The sequence below is a fragment of the Pagrus pagrus genome, assembly GCF_965226575.1.
Source record: "Pagrus pagrus genome assembly, chromosome: 17".
Lineage (NCBI taxonomy): Eukaryota > Metazoa > Chordata > Actinopteri > Spariformes > Sparidae > Pagrus > Pagrus pagrus.
Window position 1 is genome coordinate 14,549,511 of NC_140201.1, and position 22,437 is coordinate 14,571,947.

Consider the following 22,437-nt stretch of genomic DNA (forward strand, 5'->3'; position numbering starts at 1 on the left):
CATTTGTAGTCAAGCATGTGTAAAAAGCGACTATATTTAGCATTCCCACCTTGCTGTGAGCATAAACAACTGAGCCCAGCAGTTTCCAGGTGCCTCCCCGTCGGTCCATACGAACCATACGCAAGATCTGCAGGAAGCGCATGCTGCGCAGGGCTGACGTGGCGAAGATGTTGCCCTGCGTCCCTGCTGCTATCACCGCCAACGATGCCACAAACACTATGAAGTCTACAGAGAGGGAAAGCAGACAGAAGAGTCATTAAGAAGTGATAAGATTTTACTATTTTCTTACAAGCACATACAGGACTCTGGTGTGGCTTTGTGCACTGTTCACACACACTAACCTATGACACAGAAGGGCTTCCTGGCAAATCTCAGCCTTCCCTGCCATCCTCGGTATCTGCAGCAACAGCCAGCCGCCCAGATCCTGATGAAGTACTCCAACCCAAACACCACGATCATCACAAACTCCTACAAACCACACACACACATACACAGACACAGACACACAGGTCAGTGACACTCAGTGAGTGTAGCGTTTGACAGATTACCCAAACAAAATTTCCGCAACTTTGTAAAGAATTGTTTTGTACATGTTTTTCTTTCCATTTACTGTAAAAGTCAAATATAATTCTGTCAGTATTGAATGGGAGAGAAGACGTTATGCTGTGATAGGTTGAACAGCAAGATATGTGAAAACGTAAGGGACAAAAAAATATCATGTCGATATGTAAATATGGCATCATAGAAAGTTTCATAGCGCACTGATTGTCTTGTGCGGTTAACATTGGACAACCGATCATCATGTCTCAGTCTGCAGGATACACTGCTAACGGATGTGTATTGTATACTCTGAACCCAGTATCACGGCTGTTTGTGAAATATGAATTTAATCTAAAGGACTCGTGTACATGGGCAAGAATTCTCAAATTTTTTTCATGACACTCAGCATGAATTTAAAAAGGGAAACGTATGTCATGAACCTGAATCCTAAAGACTAAATCCTTAATCATGATCCTTCTCAAGCCTTAACCAAAGTGAATCCTACAGACAAAATCTTGCGAGTGCTTCACAAACTGAAAATCAGTTTTCCTCACTTTAACCAACATGCTTTTGCTGCCTTAAACCTAACCACAGACTGGATCCGAAATCCTGGATTCTGGTTGTGTCCATGCGCACTAATCATGTAGATAATATCCATGACAATTTTATGAACTGCAGTGACACACAGAGATTTACATGCTGTATTTAATAACCCCTGGCTAACATCATTTTAATTGACCTGGAAGGTAAAATAAAGGCTGAAATATTTCAAAGCAAGATTGAATTAAAACCTTAAAGTTCCACCGCAGCAGTCGCAGCCTATTAACACACCACTTTGTCAGTCTTCTCTCTATCTCTTTGTCTTTCTTGCCTGATCAGTCTTCTAGACTGTACAGGCAGTTTAAGGTGCACTGAACCAGTCAGTCATTAGGGCAAATGTTTGTGTAAGTAACGTCCACTAATGGCTGATTGCCTGCTAATGGCCGGGTGATTGATCGACAGAGTGAACGGAGGGAATGTGAAAGACAGAGGAGTCCCACCATTAAACAACACGTGAAGATGAGCAAGGTGGGAAGAGGAAGCTGAGAGAAGACGAGTCAGGTTCAGAAGGTGAAAGCGAGTGTCCATTACCTTTCACTAAAGCAGCTGGAGCACAGAGGAAGAGGGGAGATTATGGGATAGCTATTAGGATTAGTGGATCGTGTCTGTGATTTCCTGCGCAGTCAACAACACCTGAATCCTCCCACCTGCTTACATGGCTGTCTGTGCCTCCGCTGGCAAACAAGTCAACACATACGCAAGCACATACGCTGCAGTAAGTGAGACCCCGTGTATTATAAGAGTATGAAAATTGATGCAGAAGCAGGCATGTGTGCGCCGTGACGGGGTCTTACCAGGATGAAGAGGCCTTGGTTGGCGAACTTCTGGTGTTCGGGGATGGTGGAGAACACAGACAACACCAAGCAGCTGAACACCAGCAGAAAACTGAAACACACAATCACACAAAGGTCAGTAAACACCTTTCAAAATACACGAAGAACAAGAATAAGACCTCTTAACTTAATAATCATTAATGGACTGAATAAAACTCATTAAAGTATGTTTTTCTCACTCTTTGAGTGATTAACCAACAGAGAAAAATGCAAATAGGCAGGAAAAGATGATTGTTGATCCATAAAACACAAGCGAAGCAAGTCATGTATAGTACAGCAGCACAAGAATCAGAGCAATGTAACCAAGTACAGTGTAGTGGATGTGCAGTTTATTAGAAATAACTAATAATATACATTACTTATTATTTTTAACATGCTCAACCTGAACATTTAAGTCAAGTCAACCTCATTTATAATCATCAAAGGGCTGTATAATCTGTACAGCATACAACACCCTCTATCATTAGACGTTTGAGTGCCGTTAAACTTATACTCTTGTCATGTCTGTTAAATTGCACAGCAGAAAAGTGTCCTGTGAGATGAGTTGTGTCTTCCCACTTGTTCCAGAGGAAGACTGGGACCCTGCAGCTCTTACTTGGACAAAAATGACTGTCCCACAGAAGTAATGGCCACTTCAGGTTGAGATCTACTCCAGAATAATACAAAACATAAATTCCCGTAAATTGTGTCTTGTGCTAAAGGTGCTCTCATGTTAGTATAAACAGGAAGTCTCTGCTACGACACTGGAGAAGTGAGAAAGTCTCCACTAGACAATCTCTATCGCTAGCTTGGGCTCAGGGCGAAAGAGAGACGAGATCATGTCGTCTGTATGAGAAACACACTTGGAAAAAGCGCCGTCCAACGTCTTTTCAATCTGCAAAACTTTTATCACACACATTTGTTGTTCATAATCCTAACGTTACATCCACACATTAAGGAACAGGCTACAAACTACCTGTCAAATAACAAGCACTCCTTCCTGTTCAAAAGATGCCCCTCACTTATGATGATGCATTAACTTTAACTTCAAAGTAAAAACGTTTATGTTTTAAACGGTGTGCTGCAGAAATGAATGATGTTGGCACTTATGTGGTAACAGCCACACTGGCCCACTTAACCAGTGGAAAAATAGTTATTGTTAGATGTTGTTTCAGTGGAACCGCTGGCAGCGAGATTAAAAAGATCTACGGTATCACCAGACAGAAGAGAGGTGGAATTTCATTTCAGATAAAGCCAGGAAATAATGCCCATTTTGTATTTTCATTATGTTTTGTCTGTCATCATATCCTGTGCCTTACTCTGCACTGCCTACGCTAAGTTCTGTCTTTTAGTGGTATATCATGGTGTTTATCATACCACATTTTTTGGCTTTTTTTGTGACATGGTATCTACAAAACCTCGTTTTGTGACTAAAAACAAAGACTGCTTCAATAATAGTGAAAATACACTGTTTCAATAAGTCAAGTTCAAACTGAGCTCACCACAGTGAAATGACCTGAGCAGTCCTAATGACAAAGTAGCACCATAAGTTAAAATACAATGACGATTGTAGGTTTTAGTTGAATCAAAGCTGATAATCACTGTGGCTGGCAAGTCAGTCAGGACCCTGAAAATAACCTGTTGTGGAGTATAAGTTGTCCCCAAAATGTGTGAAAAAAATAAGAGCTGACAGAGAGACAGAAGTGAGAACACGCCCCAGCGCTGCCTGCGCTGTGCCATGTGAATAGCGAACAGCGAGGCAGGATTAGCCAGGTGGCAGCTGCTGGTCCAGCTGGTCTACATGTCAGAGCCCAAAGTTAGAGAACACTTGCTGGCCACTAAACCAATTCTCATGGTCTCACACAATGGTGCCCTTTCTCTTCGGTTAGTAATGCGATCAACAAGTCTCTCACCAGGCTAATGTGTGTGAAATGAAACGCAATTTAGGCACTTGCATTAAAAAGTGGCTGAAACAGAAAAATAGGAAGAGAAACTTGCAAATCACAAATAACTAGATTTCACTCAGCAGAAGAGGAAATATTAAGAAAGAACCATTTCCCCTCACACTAAAAAAAGGGAAGCTAAAAGTGATGGAAAAACAGTGAAAGGAGTTAAACAAATATTAAAGGATAAAAAGTTTTATTAGTTAACTCTACGACTTGAAATCAAAACCTGAACACTGACAATCCATTTGTCTAGAAATGTAATAGCGTTGTAACAACATCACTTGTTGTCATGTTACCAAATGAAGTGAAGAGTTTGATGGGTGGCGGGTGATGAGGGGTTAGCCCTACTTCAGCTCATCTGATAGGGATGCAGGAGTACGTAAGTCTAAAAAAAAGGGCAAGAACGACTCTTGAAGTGGGTTGTAACTGTGACTGATTGAAAGTTCATAACCACAGGGTGTCAGGGATGATGGGCCAATGTGTTACCAAAACAGAATTTCTGGTAATTCAAATATCTGATTAGGATCTGCCAGTGATTCATATGTTCAATCTGAAAAGCCTGGTTTCCTGACATCTGGTTTCCTGACATCTCTTTTCTCTATCTGACACTGCATGCAAAAACCATGGTTTGTCATGACATGCGTGAGGAGTCAATGAATGAGCGACACCTCTGACAGCTCTTGTTCCGTCCGCCCGCCCGGCCACAGTTTCCAGATGGCGAGACATTCAAATAAGAAGGCAAAGTAGATCTTAGACAGCTAGGAAGACAGCGGACACCAAGCGTGAGTAAACAGAAACGCCCAAATTACTACTGTATATTTCTCAGCCCAGTGAGCCGTGCACGGAGGAGAGTTTGTGCTTCAGCCACGGCGGAGTTAGTTTAAAACAACACACCCCGATGACTCTCTGCAAAACAAACAATGCATTTTGGCCGTTCATCAGTAATGTGCTGACTAAACCGTCTGTCTTTTTCCCCTCAATTAACTCAACGCACTGTGTTCACTGCCATGAGGAAGAGATTACTTGGGGCAGCATCTCAGGTGGTTTCTTTCACTGACTTGCGCTTTATGACAGGAAACAAGTTCCAGCGCAGATAGTCGGATCGACAGCTTGGCCTTTACAAAATGCAGACGCAACATTCCCGTAGAAATAAGTTATGAAAGCAACTCCGCATTTACCTGAATATGATACTATCCCTTACACGCAGTAACTCCCAAACACTGCACTGAGTTACAGCCAACACAGCTCAACATAACTGTTTATGCAGTCAGGTCGAGTAATCACAATGTAGAATTCTGCCTGGTGTCGTGTAACAAACCCCTCAAACCTCATCTCATTCAGACCACAAGCCACAGGCAGGCCTCAAGCCACAATATCTGCCAAACTCACACATGGCTGCAATATACCGCTAACACCATCTATGTTGAAGTCCTCCAAGAAAATGTCCGTATCTTAAAGAATGAGTGACGCCGAGAATATTATATAATTAATGTGGTATTTCTGCCCCTACAGGGAAAATGATATTCTTTATTTTGATTGTTACTACCACAACCAGCAATGTATTCATCAATCTCTTCATACTCTCCAACTTCCCAAGCCTGTCTGCGGTTCTCAGCCTCAAGCCAAGTGGTTGCTCCTAATAACATAAATCTGTCACTAATATATTGTTGCACTTTCATTAGTCATGCTAGCCATCAGTCAGTCTGTCGGCCCATTATTATGGTCCATCCTGAAATATCTCAAAAACCATTAAATGGATGGCCATGGAATTTTATACAAGCATTCATGGTCCCGAAAGGATGAATCCTAAACACTTTGGTGATCCTCTCACTTTTCCTCGAGCGTCACCATGAGGTTGAAATTTGCAATTTTAGTGAAAACATTTCAACAACTATTTAACAAATTGCCATGATATTTGTTTTGCACATTCATAGACCCCTCAAGATGAATTACTTTGGTGTATGACCAAATACCTCAAAAGAAATAATGACATTCCCATCAGCCCCAGCTTGACTTTGTGTTGACTGCAAGTTTAAATCCACTGTGGCGTCCTCCATTGGTTTGTAGACCATGTACCATTTTGGCATTGAAGCCATTGTCATCTTCGTTTCTTTGGAGCCAGAAGTGAACATATTTGGAGAGGTTGGAGCTGGAGACCAAACACATCGCTAAGTCTGTATCCTGATTTGATCTGACTGAGAACCCGGGGACATGCCATGGTAGTGAGTGTCTTGTCAATCACAAGGTAGCCATGTCCTAAAGCACGCCCTGCTTTATTGTCTATTTTACTCTAAATGAGACCACAATTTAGAAAATGAACGTCATGCTGTATTGAAGAAGATTTAAAACTAGTGCTTGAGATGAATGAAGGATGCATCTGAAGATTTTTTTTATCAGAAGATTAGTCAATATTAATTCCAGTTTTAAACAGTCAATTATTTGACATCATCTACTAGTCATCTATTGACTTAATTCATAATACATAATTTTATACATAATAACTTAATACATAATTCATGAATGTAAATCCACAAATGTCCTCTTTGATCACCTCATCTTAAGTGTTCAGCTACAGTTCCTCATACTGGATGGATTTAAGTGACCTGGGAACGCCCGCCAGGACGACGCCTCTGCACGTATTTGCTTTGTTGAATAAATAAATATATAAATAAACAAATACATTAATAAATAAATACATAAATAAATGAAATGAGGAGACTTTTAGGCCATGCGGAAAGGGAGTCACATTTCTGCTGAGGGCACGATTTCTCCAGCACCGCCTGACCGCCCATCCACCCCAGTACCAACATCCGCCATCCACCATCCCTCCCTCTTTTCAGGGAAATGTCAATTAAGAGCAAAGCATCAGTCGAAAATCCACCAAATCAGCAGGGTTGGTCTCATGGGGACATCAGGGAAGAAATCTGCTCAGCTGTGAGTGCTTTACTGACGAGCCTCAACAAAATGTCTTCATAATAAATTATTTCCATAAAAACATTCCCAGTTTTGGATTTAGAGAGGAGATAAAGTAAATATCAGATTAACATTGTTCTCATGGCCAAGAAGAGTAAATAAGAGGTGAAGATCACAATGCCTCCGCTCCGCATATGCAACTCAGGATAGTGTCTCGTCTGCTACAATGAGCCTGGACATGTGACCCGAACCAGGGGTGAAGTAAGGATAAGGTAGAGTAAAAGCCTGACTCAGTACACATATCATCAACGGGCATGTTAATGTATAGATGCACCACATACTAAGCAGCGAATCCAAGATGTCATGATATAATGAATCAAATAATGTATGAAAGTCTTCCGCTCAGGAGGTCTACTGTAAGGCTGTCCACATTAGTAATTGCTCCAGAAGTTTTGGAAAGAATAATGCATGCTCGGCTTTATACACAGAATATCTGACTTTTCTCCAAAAGCAGAGCGAGTGCAATTTGTCTCGTGGACACTGTGGAGAATCAAGAAAAAAAGCCAGCACAGTGAGACAAAGAAAGAAAGAAAGAAAGAAAGAAAGAAAGAAAGAAAGAAAGAAAGAGTGCACATAACTCTTTGCATTGTCATCTCTGTAATTGTTATTCATTCACATTCACATCCCAGGTACGATATCTGTCCCTTGAAACTCTAACCGATCACTGTTACACACCACAAGCCTCTGTATGTATAAAGTGCATACAGTTTGGCTCATGGCCTGTAAAGCTCCAGAGGGCCATTGGGCTGCTGGTGGGCCAGACAACAAACAAATGTACAGCAGCCTACAGGGCAAACAGATTGCTTTTAATGGAAACTAGAGCTTTTACTGCTGTGTTCCTGTAAGCATACATATGTGAAAACCGAGATATCACATTGCTTTGATTGGACTGTTGAGGAACTTTTAGTGAGATAAATAGGTATTACTAGCGCTGATACACATATATGACAGGGTGTGTGTTTCGGTATGTGTTCAGTCTCCGCTTCATGCCAGTCACCGTGCCTGGAAAGAGAGATGCTGAGCTAGACTGTGGGGGAATGTACTTTTGATTCAATCATCACTGGATGATAAAGCAGCTATCAGTTACACACAACAGAGGAGGCGGAGGGAGAGGAGAGGGCGACGAAGAAGGCTGAGAGGGAAGATGCAGAGAAAAAGTGAGGTAGAAAGATGTGAAGGCAGATGGATGACGATGAAAAGAGAAAGAAGGAGCAGCCTGTATAGGGCCGGGCAAGAAGGCCTTAAATCATGTCCCAATATTTGTAGGCTATTATCAGAATACACAGTGTGAAATTTGATGTTTTGAATTCAGTTTAGAGTTTATTTTTTCTCGTGTTTCTGTATTTTGTATACTTGTATAATGGACAAACTCATAATAAAATATTCAAAAAATAATCATCAGTATTGGAAATGTCTTGATTATGAGATGCATCACAATGTGGACGTGGAAGATATTCAATAAATGCAGTGACGGATCATAATCGGGAGTTTGCAGCCGATGTTGATTGTTAAAAAGCAGAGCAAGACAATACTTATTCTCTATCCGATTATGCCGCTATAACAATATCCAAACTCTAAGATGATATATAGTCTCATATCACGGTAATGATATAATATTTGCTGCCGTGGAAAAACTTAGAAAGAGTAATGGGAGAGAAAGAGCAGGAGAGGGATGAAGTTGGACACAGAGTGAAAGGACCCTCAGGTCATGTCACAATATCTGTACATGTACAAGTGTATGTGTATGTGTGGCGCCAGACCTGATCAATGAGGCTCTGACAACAGCTTTCAGGAATTGACCCGCGATCTGTGCACACGCAGCAGGTGAACAAACACACAAACAGTCCAATTATTGAACACACACCTGCAGTGACACCTTCCACAAGGACATACACAGGAACACCCAGAGACCTGCTTAAACAAACGTACCGGAAAAGCTAAATCAGAACGTGAGATTTATTTATAGCCGAGGACGAACATGCATGTGTGTCAAAGTGTTGCACTACACAATGCTAACAGTACCTAAGCGCTGACAAACAAGCAATAAAGAGAGGAACTATCGAGCCGTGTCAGGAGAGGAGTAAAGGGAGGAAAGAGGTGAGCTGACGGTGAGCGAGAAGGAGGAGTGAGCCGAGAAAAGAGAGGGGAGGGAGCGGAGAAAAGAGAGGAGAAAGGTGGAAACAGTAGAACGATATTAATAGCATTTCTCTCTCTTTAAATAGCGACTGCAGGCAAAATGTGCACAGGTAGGCTGCAAGAGCACTGCGCAGCACAGCTCAGAACACAGCTCCTGTTAGTTACTCCCTCCTCCTCCTCCTCCTCCTTCTTCTTCTTCTGGGACAGCAAACTTTTCAAGGCGGGAACAAAAAAAACCCCACACAAACCAATATGAGATGAAAAGTGCTTTTTCACGAGGAAAGGAGCTGACTGGGCGATTCAGAGGCTCCAGTACTGGAGCAGGAAGAGAGAGAGAGAGAGAGAGAGAGAGAGAGATTTAACTTGACATGAGAGAGGAATGTGTTTGTTTTCCTCTGAATGCCACAACCTTCAGGAATATTACATGACTAGATCAATTATTTACATAACTGAGAGAAACAGAGTTGTGTAATGAGTGTTGGTCACACAAAGGTGCACCCTGAGCGACAGGACACTCCCACGCAAATAATTTGCTTTATTACCTACACCGACCCAAAAGTGCCACACTCTCCAACTGCAGACACGAACCCTAATGTTTAGCCAGGCGCTGTCGCACACATACGCACGCACACATTCACACACACCGACTGCCGCGCTGTTCCACCGTCCGTCCGCGGATGATGCATTTCAAACAGAGTGCCAATTAGACTGATACATTTTCCTTGCTGGAGAATGTCACTCGCAGTCACAGGAGCCATGGAAGTATCTGCCATCAACATAACACACAGCGCCTTTACTCTAACTCAGCCAATGTTACATCACACCATAATTGAGTTCTTTGTTCCCTGCTTTTGATTCATTGAAACTCTTCCTTTAGTAGCATCAAACATCAGGTAAACAGAAAGCTTCTTCCTTTCGCTGAATGTTTGTTCCTTGAAACGCTGCACACTGTGATACACACAATGAAGTTCCTGCAGTCTTTTACTGTAGCGTAAGCAGCCGGGAGGATTTCAGTGATTCATTGGTGCCTTCAGTGAATACAAAGAAACATTTCAATTGCTCCTTTCCAGAGAATGAGGCTTAATTACGCGAAAGCGGTCCATGAATTTCCAAGTGACATTTCCAATAATTTCTTTTGGAGACGGTTGTCTCCGGCATTTTATAGTTTCGAGGCATTCATTCCAAATGCAGTCATTCTGGAGTAATTAGATCACAAGCGGGACAGAAAACACTCGAGCACAAACTTCTGTGTTGACTTTACTTCGCTGGGTTACACTCACAAAAATTAAGAGTTTGTTTATTCAGTTTGTTTAGGCGTAAAAAAAATCAGTTGATCAATCTTTCCCAAAACTACATAATGCACCATTAACTATGAGTCTTAAAACACATGTTCATTCAAGAAAACAATTTCACTTCCACTGCAGTCAGAACATTTGCGAGGCCAAACCTCTTAGCCCCACATCACCTACAGTTTTCACCTCCAGCAGAATGTTTGTAAATAGTATAAAATAGGTTTTTCCAACAACTTTTGTAACTTTCTGAAAAAAATAAAGTAACACTCACACCCATTTAAACATTTTAACACCCATTTCCGCCTCATTTTTGTACGTACAACCGAGTACAACACCATGAATGCTTTTCAGGAGACTGTGTGTCCTTATCCCTATTTGTAGGATTATTACTACAAAGACATGCAAAAGCCACCAAAGATCAGAGAGACTGTATCCGTTCAGAAAAGTTAAAACATCTCAGCCTTAAGAAGTCATCAGATGTCACGTTGAAGTCCATTTCAAGCAAACGGAGACCTCCACCAGCACTAGCTGGCTTAGACACTGTTATACATTTTGGTAAATCTAATACAATGAAAACTGTAGAGCAGAGCTGGAACGATAAATGGGGCACAGTATTAGTCAGGCTGTACTGCAGGACATGACCTTGGCGTCCTCAGTGGCTCTGACAGCAGTTTTACTTCCTGAAACAAGTAACAGTTCTCTTGGCCTGTATGTACTGAAGTAACTGAAAATGTTGCAAAATAAGCAGATGTGCACTGCAAACTGGAGAAATTATCTTTTTCACTTGCTTTGAGAAAGAGGATTTAGAGCCTGAACTGGAGTTATTCACATGTATTTGCAGTACAGAGGAACATCATTTGTGACAGTAACACCACAAACTACAACCTAAAAAATTGCTTTGGCGTGTTATTGCAGCAGTTGCTGTTAGTTTCTCTGTTGTGTACTTAATCTTTCATACCTGCATCATGAGCAATATAAATCCCTCTTCTCATCACCAGCTTCAATTAATTAATTAAACAAATTGATTTATGCATCGCTATTAAGCAGCATTTCATTCTTTCTTGACACACATAACTTTTTTGCATCTTCGCAAATACATGCACTGCTTACACACATATGGCGCGATAAATGCATATTATAGATTCACAGAGCACGTTCGTCATAAGGAGAAGTGATACTGGTGGTGTGCTGTGCCTTAGTGACATGACTCACTACGGCACGGATGGTTAGAGAGGGAAGAAATATGTCCGGCGTGGTCACATATCTAACCAGTAAATGGAGCAAAATGAAAGTGTAACCACAGAGAAAGGATGAATTCATGATGTGAGAAAAGGGTTCATCGTGGTCGGATTGGCCTGGGTGTGGGTGTGTGTGTATGTGTGTGTGTGTGTGTGTGTGTGTGTGTGTGTGTGTGTGTGTGTGTGTGTGTGTGTGTAACAAGAACTGGATTAATAGCAATTACGCACAATTTCTTGGTGATTGGAGGCAGTTTGACCTGGTGGGAATATCAGATGAGTGCGGTTTATGACATCAGGACAATTCAGTGTGAAATTGTCCACATAAAATTAGAGAAGATTTATGTGATAATGGAAAAAGACGTGGGGATATTGAAGCCCTGGGAATTATATGCATAATACTGACATCAGTTCTCCACTAAGGTGGAAGAAATGGTGAACATCGTAAAGACCTGAATGGGCTTATAATAAGGTGTACGCACAGACACACAACCTCCCACTGGGGAGGATGTGCTCCATTGTTTCTGCTGCTTTTTGTCATTCCTGTTCTTTGCTACTCATGGGCTTGCTGTCAGTGAATTGTACCACACAAAGCTCGGAGATGCGACCGGGGCGGAGGCGAAGTGCTGAGAGAGCGCTGACATTTAGCTGTGGTATTGTTAGCACCAGCTAGCCAATTAGCACAGACTAGCAGGTGCACCAGAGTGCTTGTAAAACGCTGACATTTCACCATTGAACCAGTGACTGAGCTCAACTCTCACGCAGCTTGGATCAGCAGAGCTGGAGGTTGGGGAAGGGTCTTTGTCGATGCCAAATGGAAGGCAGAGGGAATTCTTAGGACTTTTTCATCAGTAACAAATTATTGTACGCTAAGAAAATTTAAAACTTTAACAAGAAATCATACCAGTAGAAGCCAGGACCGAATCATGCGACATGCCAGAGGTTTATTGGACGTGAAACCCCCCACGACCCAAAACACACGTACACCCAACACTCCTTTACCCCCCTCCTTGACCAGGGCTACGACTGAATTTCAGGCCAATCATCATTACTCTGTGACAGGTCTAATCTTGTTACCATGGCAGCAGGGATCTCTGGTGATGGATTACAGAGGGTCAGGGGCGTCTCTCGAGGATTGAGAAACAACAAAAGGAAAGCGGTGACTGTAACATTTGAACTAAGGGTAATGGGATTGGCGCAGCAGTTTGAGGCACGCGGTGTGAGAAAGTGAACCAGGGTCACGCACAACCCCGGTGGTCAGCGGATCTTGAGGAGGAGCTGACAGGATTTACAGAGGACACAATGGGTGCAGTAATGTTGAGGCCACTGTTAATGATACGAAGGGTTGAGGGCACTGTGAGAAAAGGATCTCTTATCCCATCTGAACAGTGTCGTGAGGCTGTTTGTGCAACAGGTGCCGAAAATCCACATATTTTGAAGTAATTCTCAAAAGTATTTGCATCAGCAAAAAGACACTGAACGATACTGGATTTTTAGGCAGATACCAATATTAAAGGATCATTTCACCCAATAATGAAAATTCAGGCTTTATCTACTCACTGCTGGGACTCGCAGCACTTCACTCGACTTTCCATGGGAGTGAGATAGAGCTTTAAGCTATGTATTGGCGACACTTTTTCCGAATTACTGCATTATTCAAAGAAAATGGTCAAAAGAGAGCCAATCCCAGTGTCCTACAGTTAAAGACAAGACCTGCTGCTCAAACCACAATATATTTTTTTGTCACTGATGTTAATGTAGTTGTAGTTGTAGTTGATCTGTGACTGGAGCGATTGATGCTGATGGTGGATGAAAACATGCATGTGCTAGAGTTTAACAACTGATCGACAACAACTGATTTTGAAAACTGTGTGAGCAAGCAGCACATTTTTAAACACGTCTTTAGAAAAAAGCAAGCCATCTATGCCATACTACCACTCTGTTGTTAGTTGGCAACCAAGTCAGCAACCCCACGACCCCAAGCCCGGAGTTCCTTCTTTGATGGTGACGTCGGTACGGGACAGATATGCAGAAGCTATAGGGGTGGTGACTGAAGGCCTCGCTATCTGTCCGTTAACGTTATCTCTGCTGTGATTACAAACACTGGTACCCAGGTCACGTCGCACGGAGGGGCTGCACTGCGTTACTCCTCAGTCCAGTGTCAGCGCTGCTTTCTCTGCCTGTCAGACTGAACGTCTTTGTATAACTGTCAGTGTCTTTATGTTATGTGTTATTTTCAGACAGAGTCCAGAGCCGTGTGAAAAAGGCTTACGTCACTTTCCAGTGAAACACCAGCACATCATACACAAACATGACACACACTTGCAGGGACTTTACCATTTTAGACAAAACACTTCCTGACCTGCACCTGTAGCCACAAACGACACATGCTGGCCAACACTGGGGCTTTTTTTTTTTATTGTTTAATTGTTTTTTAAATCCTTATACATTGAGCAATCAGACTTCAACAAACCCAAAAAAGTGGGTGAAAGAGCAGAACAGACAGATGTCTTTTTCATTAGTAGTTTAAAGGTTGCTGCTTGTCATGCACTGCTACATCCGCTTACAGTAAACACAGTGTTTTAATCTCATACTGCACTGAATTGCATCATTGCAAATAAAACAGTCGACCCTTGTTCACTTATACAGCACAGGAAGTATGGTTTCAACACTTGGAACTGGCTGAAATTTTGGGTCATAAATATTTCATCTATGCACAGTAGTGTTGTGTTATTTTTTCCCTCTGACACACTCATTCCCTTGCGGGCTAACAAAAACACGTATCAGGATGAAGAGCATTCATAAAGTTTACCCTCTCTGGACTCATGTTAAGTCCCTTCTTCATGTGACTGGACTGGATACTCAGACGTCGACGTTTGCTTTCAGGATATTAGCATCACACAACAAACTGTGATATTACATAGAAATTATGTTTTACGTTGTTGTTATACTTTTCCTTTTTGTACACCAACTTCCTCCTCCTCCTCTTCCTCCTCCTCCTCCTCCTCCTCCTCCCTGTCTCTTTAGTGTGGCTGAAGCAGAGCCAGGATCAGAGTGGACCACTTGTGGGCCTCTCAGCCTCACCCTCTCCCCTCTTTAACTCATTACAACCAATTAGGTGACAGGCCAAGGAGGGGAAGGCTGGATGAGAGCGGAGAGATAATACTCTTCTGAATTATTCATCCCTCTGCTGTGTCTCACCCTACCTCCACCCTGCTGCTGGTCTCTCACTGCCCAGACCTCTTAGATCATATTCGTTTTGCTACTCTCTGTCTTCTGTCCCTCCAGTCTCTCAATTGACGCTCTGTTAGACTATGTCCACGCTAAAGGTCAGGGTATGTTTGAAATGAACAAAGTGTCCAACCAATGTTTTCACTCAGAAGTTCACGTTCGGTTGTTTGTCAGTAAAGTTAGAAAGGCAACTTGTTGTTATCTTTGACCCGCTCTGTGTCAATAAAACCAATTACACTATTCAAGTGTCATTAAGATGTAATGTATCAGAGGATTATAACATTTTGATTAACTATGTTCATCAGTTTAACAGGTTGCATTCATGACCCACGATCAAAGTCCTGTCTGATGCTTGTTCAGTTTGGATGTGTTAAAACAAATCATAAGTGTTCATGGACAGCAGAAGGAGCCAGTGTGGAGGTTTAACCTGCTGTAGCTCTCAGCTGTCTGTCCTCCACCTCAGACCTCATGTTGGCTGTGTTTTATTTCAAGACGCAAAAAGAGGGATTTATCTAATTTTCTGTTCTTGTTCTGTTGTGACGTTTTCAGATTTGGTCTTAGTTGTGCTTGTACGGTTAGTTTTCCCGACTGCTGTCCTCAGTTTTATTTGCCGTGACTGAAGTGCACTCCGGGACAAAGGACACAGCGCGGACGTCGCAGGACACCACAAGGTCTGGCACCCGGGGGCCAAGATGATCGATTGAGCGCTGATAAGAAGCAAAGAGTGAGAGAGAAAGAGTCCTAAGAGGAGACAGAGGAAGAGAGAGAGAGCGAGAACAGACATAGTGCCATAATAGATGTATGGATAGAAACAGGAGGGAGGGGAGTGAGGAGAGACGTAGCAGAGACCACAAGGAGCAAGTTATCAGTCAGACATATAGATAATGAGAAAAAATAGTGGACAAGAGACAGAGAGAGGTGGCTGAATAATGTATTGGACAGACGAGGGGACAGTGAGACGAGGAGAGCCAGAATGGAAAAGAGAGAGAGAGAGAGATGAGGTATCGTCTGTGAGGTCTCATCACACACTTGCTGACATTGCTTTAATCTCTGGGCCAAGAGGAGACCAGAGGGCCCACCGACACACACACACACGCACACACACTGTCGTGGGGTGAACATGGTCGCCGGCATGTTGGGACAGATTTACAGTGTTTAGAGCGGCTGGTTTTTGCAAAGGGAGTAAAAAAAAATCCAAATGTCAGGCAGGACTCCTGCGTGACATCACAACATACAAGAATGAGGACAGTTTGATGTGGCAGGTTTATGTTTACATGTTTTGACATCAAGTGAATCCTTTTCGCCATCAATAACCATTCATTACATTTAATCTGTGTTGTAAAAAGGGTGTGAATTAGTGTGATGCGAGCCTCAGCGGATGTAGAAGGAAGACAGGAGCAAGATGGCTTTGGGATAAAGTTTCTCCCCCACCTCCTCTCCTTATAGTGAAGCCTGGTGACATGGAATACCTTTTGTGTACAGGGCAGGAGAGAAGAAAAAAAGCAAAGAAATAAAGGTACGAGGAGGAGGCATAGCAGGGGAAACAAAAAAGAGAAGGACAGACAAACAGGTTCAGCTAAGAGACTGAAGAGAATGAAGTTCGGTGTGTAAACAGACCGAGATAAGCGAACAGAGGAGCACATGACAGCAACAGGAAGAAGAAAAAAAGTAACCACAGTAATGGAGGAAATGACACTGTGTTCAAGTGGAAGAATTGTGCAGAGAAAGCATTTAGAGCAAGAGGGAGCATAATACAGGAAATAAACAATCTCACAAGAGTGGCAGGGCAGCCTGCGTAATTATGGCTCCGTCGTTAACATTTGATTATTGTTTATGCTCTGCCCACAACGCCATTGGCCAGGCATTTACACACACACACACACACACACACACACACACACACGCACGCGCGTGCAATCTCCATAAACCTACACATGCATGACTGAACACACATTTCGCAAATGCGCGCACGCCAGTCAAGACCTTTTCTGACAGCATGCACACTCAGCCACATGAGCGATAACACACACACACACACACACACACACACACGTATATATATATATATATAGAGATATATATATATACATATCTACACATACACATTGCAAAGCGCTTTCTGCAGGCGAGGCAGGCCTTATAAATACGGTCCCACATTGTGATTTTGTTTGAGCACCGTCTCCATGGCGCTGCTTCCTCACATGTTTATAGTGAGTGCCGTTATAAATTAAAATGATCTTAACAACACTTAAGATGGGCCTTGCATGCGGGCGCAGCCAGGCAGGGACAACAGGGGAAAGACACAGAGACCTGGGCTATCCCAGAATCTCAAGAGACAAGAGACAGACAACATGCAGAGAGAGAAGGAAAAAGAAAGAAAGAGCAGAGGTAAAGCAGCTCTTGACAGCGGTATTCTGAAAAAGCTGAGGATGTTTTAGCCGTTCGCCTGTGCCTCTACAACTATGCATACACGTCAGGTATGCCTGCACCGTCATGCAGCCTGAAAACTATATCCACAGCACTCACGTGGCTGACGGGGTAAAGTTACAAACACGTGGATGGAGAATAAAATTCAATACCAGAACAATAACCAGCCGGAGAGACACAGCCTGACATACAGAAGCTATTCGAGGCTGGACCTGAGCACGTCAGTGAGCCCAGCCCACCTGTGCAGGGACGAGCTACGCACACCAGATTCAGTTCATTCAGCTTTTATATGACTTACACAGTTAAAATGCACACATCCACTTTGTTTTCACACTTAAAAAGCTTCATGAGTTGAGTGTAGAGATTCCCAACAAGAATTAAGGTTGTGTTATACAACAATAGAGGAGAGGGTAACGCCTGCACACTGACTCCATGCCACAGAAGTTTAATAAAGACAACGTTTAGATCCAACTTGGATCTTCATCAGCTCAAACTCTTCATCCATGCGATTACCAAATAGCCTTGCACCTACATGATGTGCGTATAACCAGCCTCCCTTTTCTCTGATACAATATACCAGGAGACGAGACAAGATATTAATATGTCTACTAACTTTTTATATAACTTTCGCATCAACATGATGAAGTAAATTGATTTGTCAGGTGTTTTATTTGCTGGATTGGCCAAAAAGTGGCGGACAATTTCTCAATTGATTTTCCATAAAGTGTACAGTATCAGGACATATATCAGTCTGACTGAATAACATAACATCCCGGTAGAGGATTGTATATCAGCCATATCACTTCTTCCGACAAGCAACAGCAACTAGTGATTATTTTCTCAATTAAGCTGCATAATTGTTTAATAAAGTGAAAGTGATTTTTTGATCGATTATCAAAATAATTGGCGTTTTTTAATAGATTACAACTCGTCAATTTATTGTTGCAGCATACTACTAAAGAATTTAAGCTACATTACTCATAACTTGAACTTTATTACCTCTGAAGCCATCTTTAAACGCAGCACAACAGCACTTTCTGTTGCTTTTGATTCTACTTCCTCAGCATCAGCAGCTAATATTTTCCGTTCATCGCTCATCTTTTAATGCCGCAGAGTGTTTGTCATACAGGCCAGTAAATTAGATAAGGAGCAGACTTTCCCACATTAGTATAAACTAACATGTTAATTCCTTCCTTCCATCAGTTTCCACAGTATTCACAACTGTTGATAATCTGCAGTGTGCAGGTGCAGCCTCTCATTAGGGTCAGACCTTAAGTGTGCCGCTCAGAGATAATGGTAGGTCTAAAGCTATTGATTTATTGTCAGCACGCCTTATGAGCGCCGCAGACGCTGGCGACACAGGCCGTGCTTTCTAAGCACTCTTCGTCACTCCAATTCACACAGAACACCTTGATGAACACTCATCACATTCATTTTTGTCATTAGAGAGAAAGTGAAAGGCGTGTGTGGATCATCAAGGCTCAGCTGATCGCGGACACTGGAGGAGAAAATCGTTTGAACTCTGCGTGTAAAACTCACAAAGTTGCCTGCCAGGGATGGTTACTGTACAGAAAATTACAGTATGCCCAAGCTAAGGACGGTGTCTGACCTTGTACACAGATTTAACAGAGGCCTTTAACTGTGTAACATTTACAGAGGGTGACGTTACAGAGCAGCTTTCCCATGGCTCGTGACACAATACATTTCCAGTCCAAAGACAGTCACGCTTTACTGGCAGGGCCGTCTATCGTCACCAAAGTCCTAATTGTCCTGTTTTACCTAACTGCTGGGTTGCAGGGTTTTGACAGTCCGGTGTAACGTTGATTTAAAGCAGGGCAGTGTGAGAACCAAAGCGGGGGCAGCACAGTAAAGTGTTTAAAGAGAAAAGCTCCCGCAGAGGAGGTGTTGGGTGAAAGTTAGCAGTGAAACAGAGGAAAGCTAATATTGATCAATCAACACAAATCAAGATTGAACTTCTTGTCTGGCAGTGTCTCTCTTTTTGCCATACATTGCCATATGGTGCAAACACACTGATTAGAGAGATGTTTTTTCAAGTTTTTAAGTTGGTATAGTCAAATTTAAATGAAATGCAGGCAATTAAAATTCAAAAACACGCTTTCTCTGTAAGTTTAGGAAATATTCTGATACTTGAAGTGGCTGGTGGAGTCTTTCTTGCTATCTTTGCAGCCAGTGAGTTAAAAAAGGAAGCGCAGTGTTCAGTTCAGTCTCTCTTGATAACGCATCTTTTGGCACTTTCACAGCACAGAACAGATGTGTAATCAGTAATTAGAGGCGCGTCTTTTCCAGCTTTTCTTGCTTGTTCAGTCTCTGAATTTGTGGGCCTATGAATGTTATGTTAATAATAAGATAATAATAAAGAGTTCCTAGATAGTAGGCCTGGATCTGAAATGTGCAAAAAGAGCGAGGCCGTTCAATAATAATATTTCAAAATATCTTGTAAAACTAACGGAGAGCCAATGTTGGGGAGCCAGAGGCACAGAGGTAATGGCTACATTTACATGTACCTGAGATCGGAACACCAAGCGAGGCAGACTACTTCCTGATAGGTTCAGGCAGATCCGATCGCATACTGATCACATCTCATTTACACCCTGCATTAACACGCTTTTCCTTAACGTGTCTGCATACAGATCACATTTGCAAGCAGGGCAAATGGGGTCTTTGTACCAGCTCCTCATTGTACACACAGAAATGTGTCAGCAGATGAGAGGAACATGTAGCTTGAACAATATAGTCTCCTGAGAACACTGGCAAAACCCCCAGAAAATTAACAAAACCTCCACCTCCGGCATTTTGTTTAAATGAATGACTGCTACAAGAAAATTGCACAACTATTTGTCAGAATTTGCAGCTCCTGTTGTACGTTTACACACTCACCACTTCTGCAGAAATCACTGATGCTATGTACTGCAGAGAGCTGTAATAACAATAAGTACAGTAGAAGGGAGCTGGGAGAGAGACAGCCTCTCTCCTGATTTTCCTGGCTGGGAAAGCAGATCTGGAGTGTTTAGAGCGTCTTGACTCGTCAAAATAAACTCTTGGCATTTCCCTCCGACCTTCACGGCCAAATGCCACAGTATTCCTGGCTGGCTTCGACGACAATAACATTACATAAACACAGATTACTGTAGATTAGGGGGTGTCAAAACCCCGACTGATCACCTGTCAGCAGGAGAATCAAACAGGACCATTGCGTGTAGCTCAAGGTCCCTGCTGAGTGTGTGTGTGTGCTTTTGCATGTACTCTGATTTCACCTTCAGCCTTCATACATGTTCTGCACTGTCAAGTAAATAAACAACAGCAGTTTGCTCTCCCCCCTCATGATTATAATGTGTGTGTGCATGTCCTGTTCCTGGGTGAAAGCAAGCAAAGACAGCAGGGCTGGATATTGGGGGGGGAAACCTGATTCCTGGTCGGCCTTCCCGGGACAGACAGTCCCGTCTCTGAGGAGACACATTTTGCCCCGAAAGGAGAAATTAATACAGCGGCTAACCTCGACTCTCCTCTCTTTCTGACTAACTCCTGTTCTCCCTTCATGCACACATGAAACACTCCCTTCCCTCCTCTGAAAGACGATAACACTGTGAACACCTTCATCCCGAACATATCTTTTTCTCTCCATTTTGCCGTTAAAGAGACCGCCTTTCAAGCACGCATCGGCCCTGCTTAAGCGCCCTTGAGCAAGACACTGGATCCCTCGCAGCTGCAGGGGTGCTGTTGTGGTAGGGGACAAGCGGAAAGAGAATTTTCCAACAGGGATCGATAAAGTATCACGTTATAATCCTCGGCAACCAAAATCAGGCTCCCTCCTACGCCTTCCTCCGTCTTCTGCTTGTCCTCTGCGTCACACTTTGGTGTTAGCGGGCAGCAAAGCCGCACCACGGAAAAATAAAGCCACAGCGGGAAGGGGAAGGCAAGGAGGTTAAAGCAGTTGCTGCAGAATGTGACAGGCCGCCGGAAGAGACGTCAGGACACATGACAAGAGACCTTCAGGCGGACTGTGACACACACACACACACACAGGACAGGTGTGGATTGGGTGGAAAACATCAGAATTAGTAGGAGTTGGGGAAAATGAATGTTGTGATTCTTAGACGCATCGTGATTCTTTCTTGATAGGTTATGCAGAAAGGTAAAAAATCAGACATTAAAACACAATTTCAACATTATGTATCAGGTCTGAGAGGAAGAAGGGGGAAGAGAGAGAGAAGCAGTAAGGAAGGGGAAGTCAATTAGACAGGGCAGAAGAGCGAATGAGAGCTGATATTCCCACTCGGGACAAAAGGGAAGGGATGGAGGACAGAGAGAGAGCGATGGAAGAGCAGAGGCGTTTGGACCGTAAAGTATCCTTAATGGAGCAGAATTTACACGACCTGCTGAGGTGAACAGATAAAAAAAAACAAAAAAACAGCAGCAGCGGTAAATGAACAACAAGCATCCAGTGTGCAGCCCTGAGCAGGTTAAAAACCCCGCACAAAGTGCCGAGTGGCTTTCTCCCCTCACTACTTCACGGTTTTCTTCACTCCACCCTTCCTCTCTTACTTAGTCATCAATAAAAACACATTCATGCGCTGACTAAAAAAGCAAACAACAAAAACAAAAAGCTATTTTCCGATTTTCATTACTTAGACCATTAATAATAAAAATAATAAAAAGGGCCAACACCAAGCGGTTTTTGGAGGATGCCGGCGGCAGTGAGGGGGCGATTTTAGTGGATTTTGTGTCGCATGGCTGAAAACCTGGAAAAGCAGACCAGACTGTTTCCATGACCCAGGTGAGAAATTAGATTAGCTGGCTTGGACAGGGTTCACAGGGAGGGAAAACTGCAAGGATAGACAGATAGAGGGAACACATTCAATCAACACGCTGTCTGGGCTAAATGAGTTTAATAATGTCAGAAAGGCAATTCACCTTTAATGAAACGCTTGCGAGCTGCATTCTGTGTACAGCACTGTTAGCACAAAAGATGTGTGAGGAATTAACCGTATATATCAAAGCTTCGTTGACCAAACCGTCAGTGGAAAGGTTATGGAGAGCACGCGGAGTCCTGTTGAGGGTATCTCCCTCCACATCTATAAATAATGTGGCTTTAGACCTAAGCTTTCATAAACAGACACCATCACTGATGGTTGTGCCATAAAAGGTTAAAGTGGAGGTATTCCCACACAGGGTGGACACTGAAGGGTTTATCTGGCAGAGATTTATCAGACATGAGGCGTTTACA

General features: G+C 42.8%; 1 protein-coding gene across 3 annotated transcripts in view; it reads right to left on the bottom strand.

The window, feature by feature from the left end:
• Positions 1-22,437, bottom strand: part of kcnq4 (potassium voltage-gated channel subfamily Q member 4) — a 46,352-nt gene that overhangs the window by 16,884 nt on the left and 7,031 nt on the right. For all 3 annotated transcript variants that reach the window (XM_084379498.1, XM_084379497.1, XM_084379496.1), the window contains exons 2-4: positions 1,935-2,025; positions 342-468; positions 50-225 (exon numbers count right to left, since the gene is read on the bottom strand). In XM_084379498.1, the coding sequence (XP_084235624.1) occupies positions 50-225; positions 342-468; positions 1,935-2,025 (394 nt within the window). The remainder of the gene's footprint in view (positions 1-49; positions 226-341; positions 469-1,934; positions 2,026-22,437) is intronic.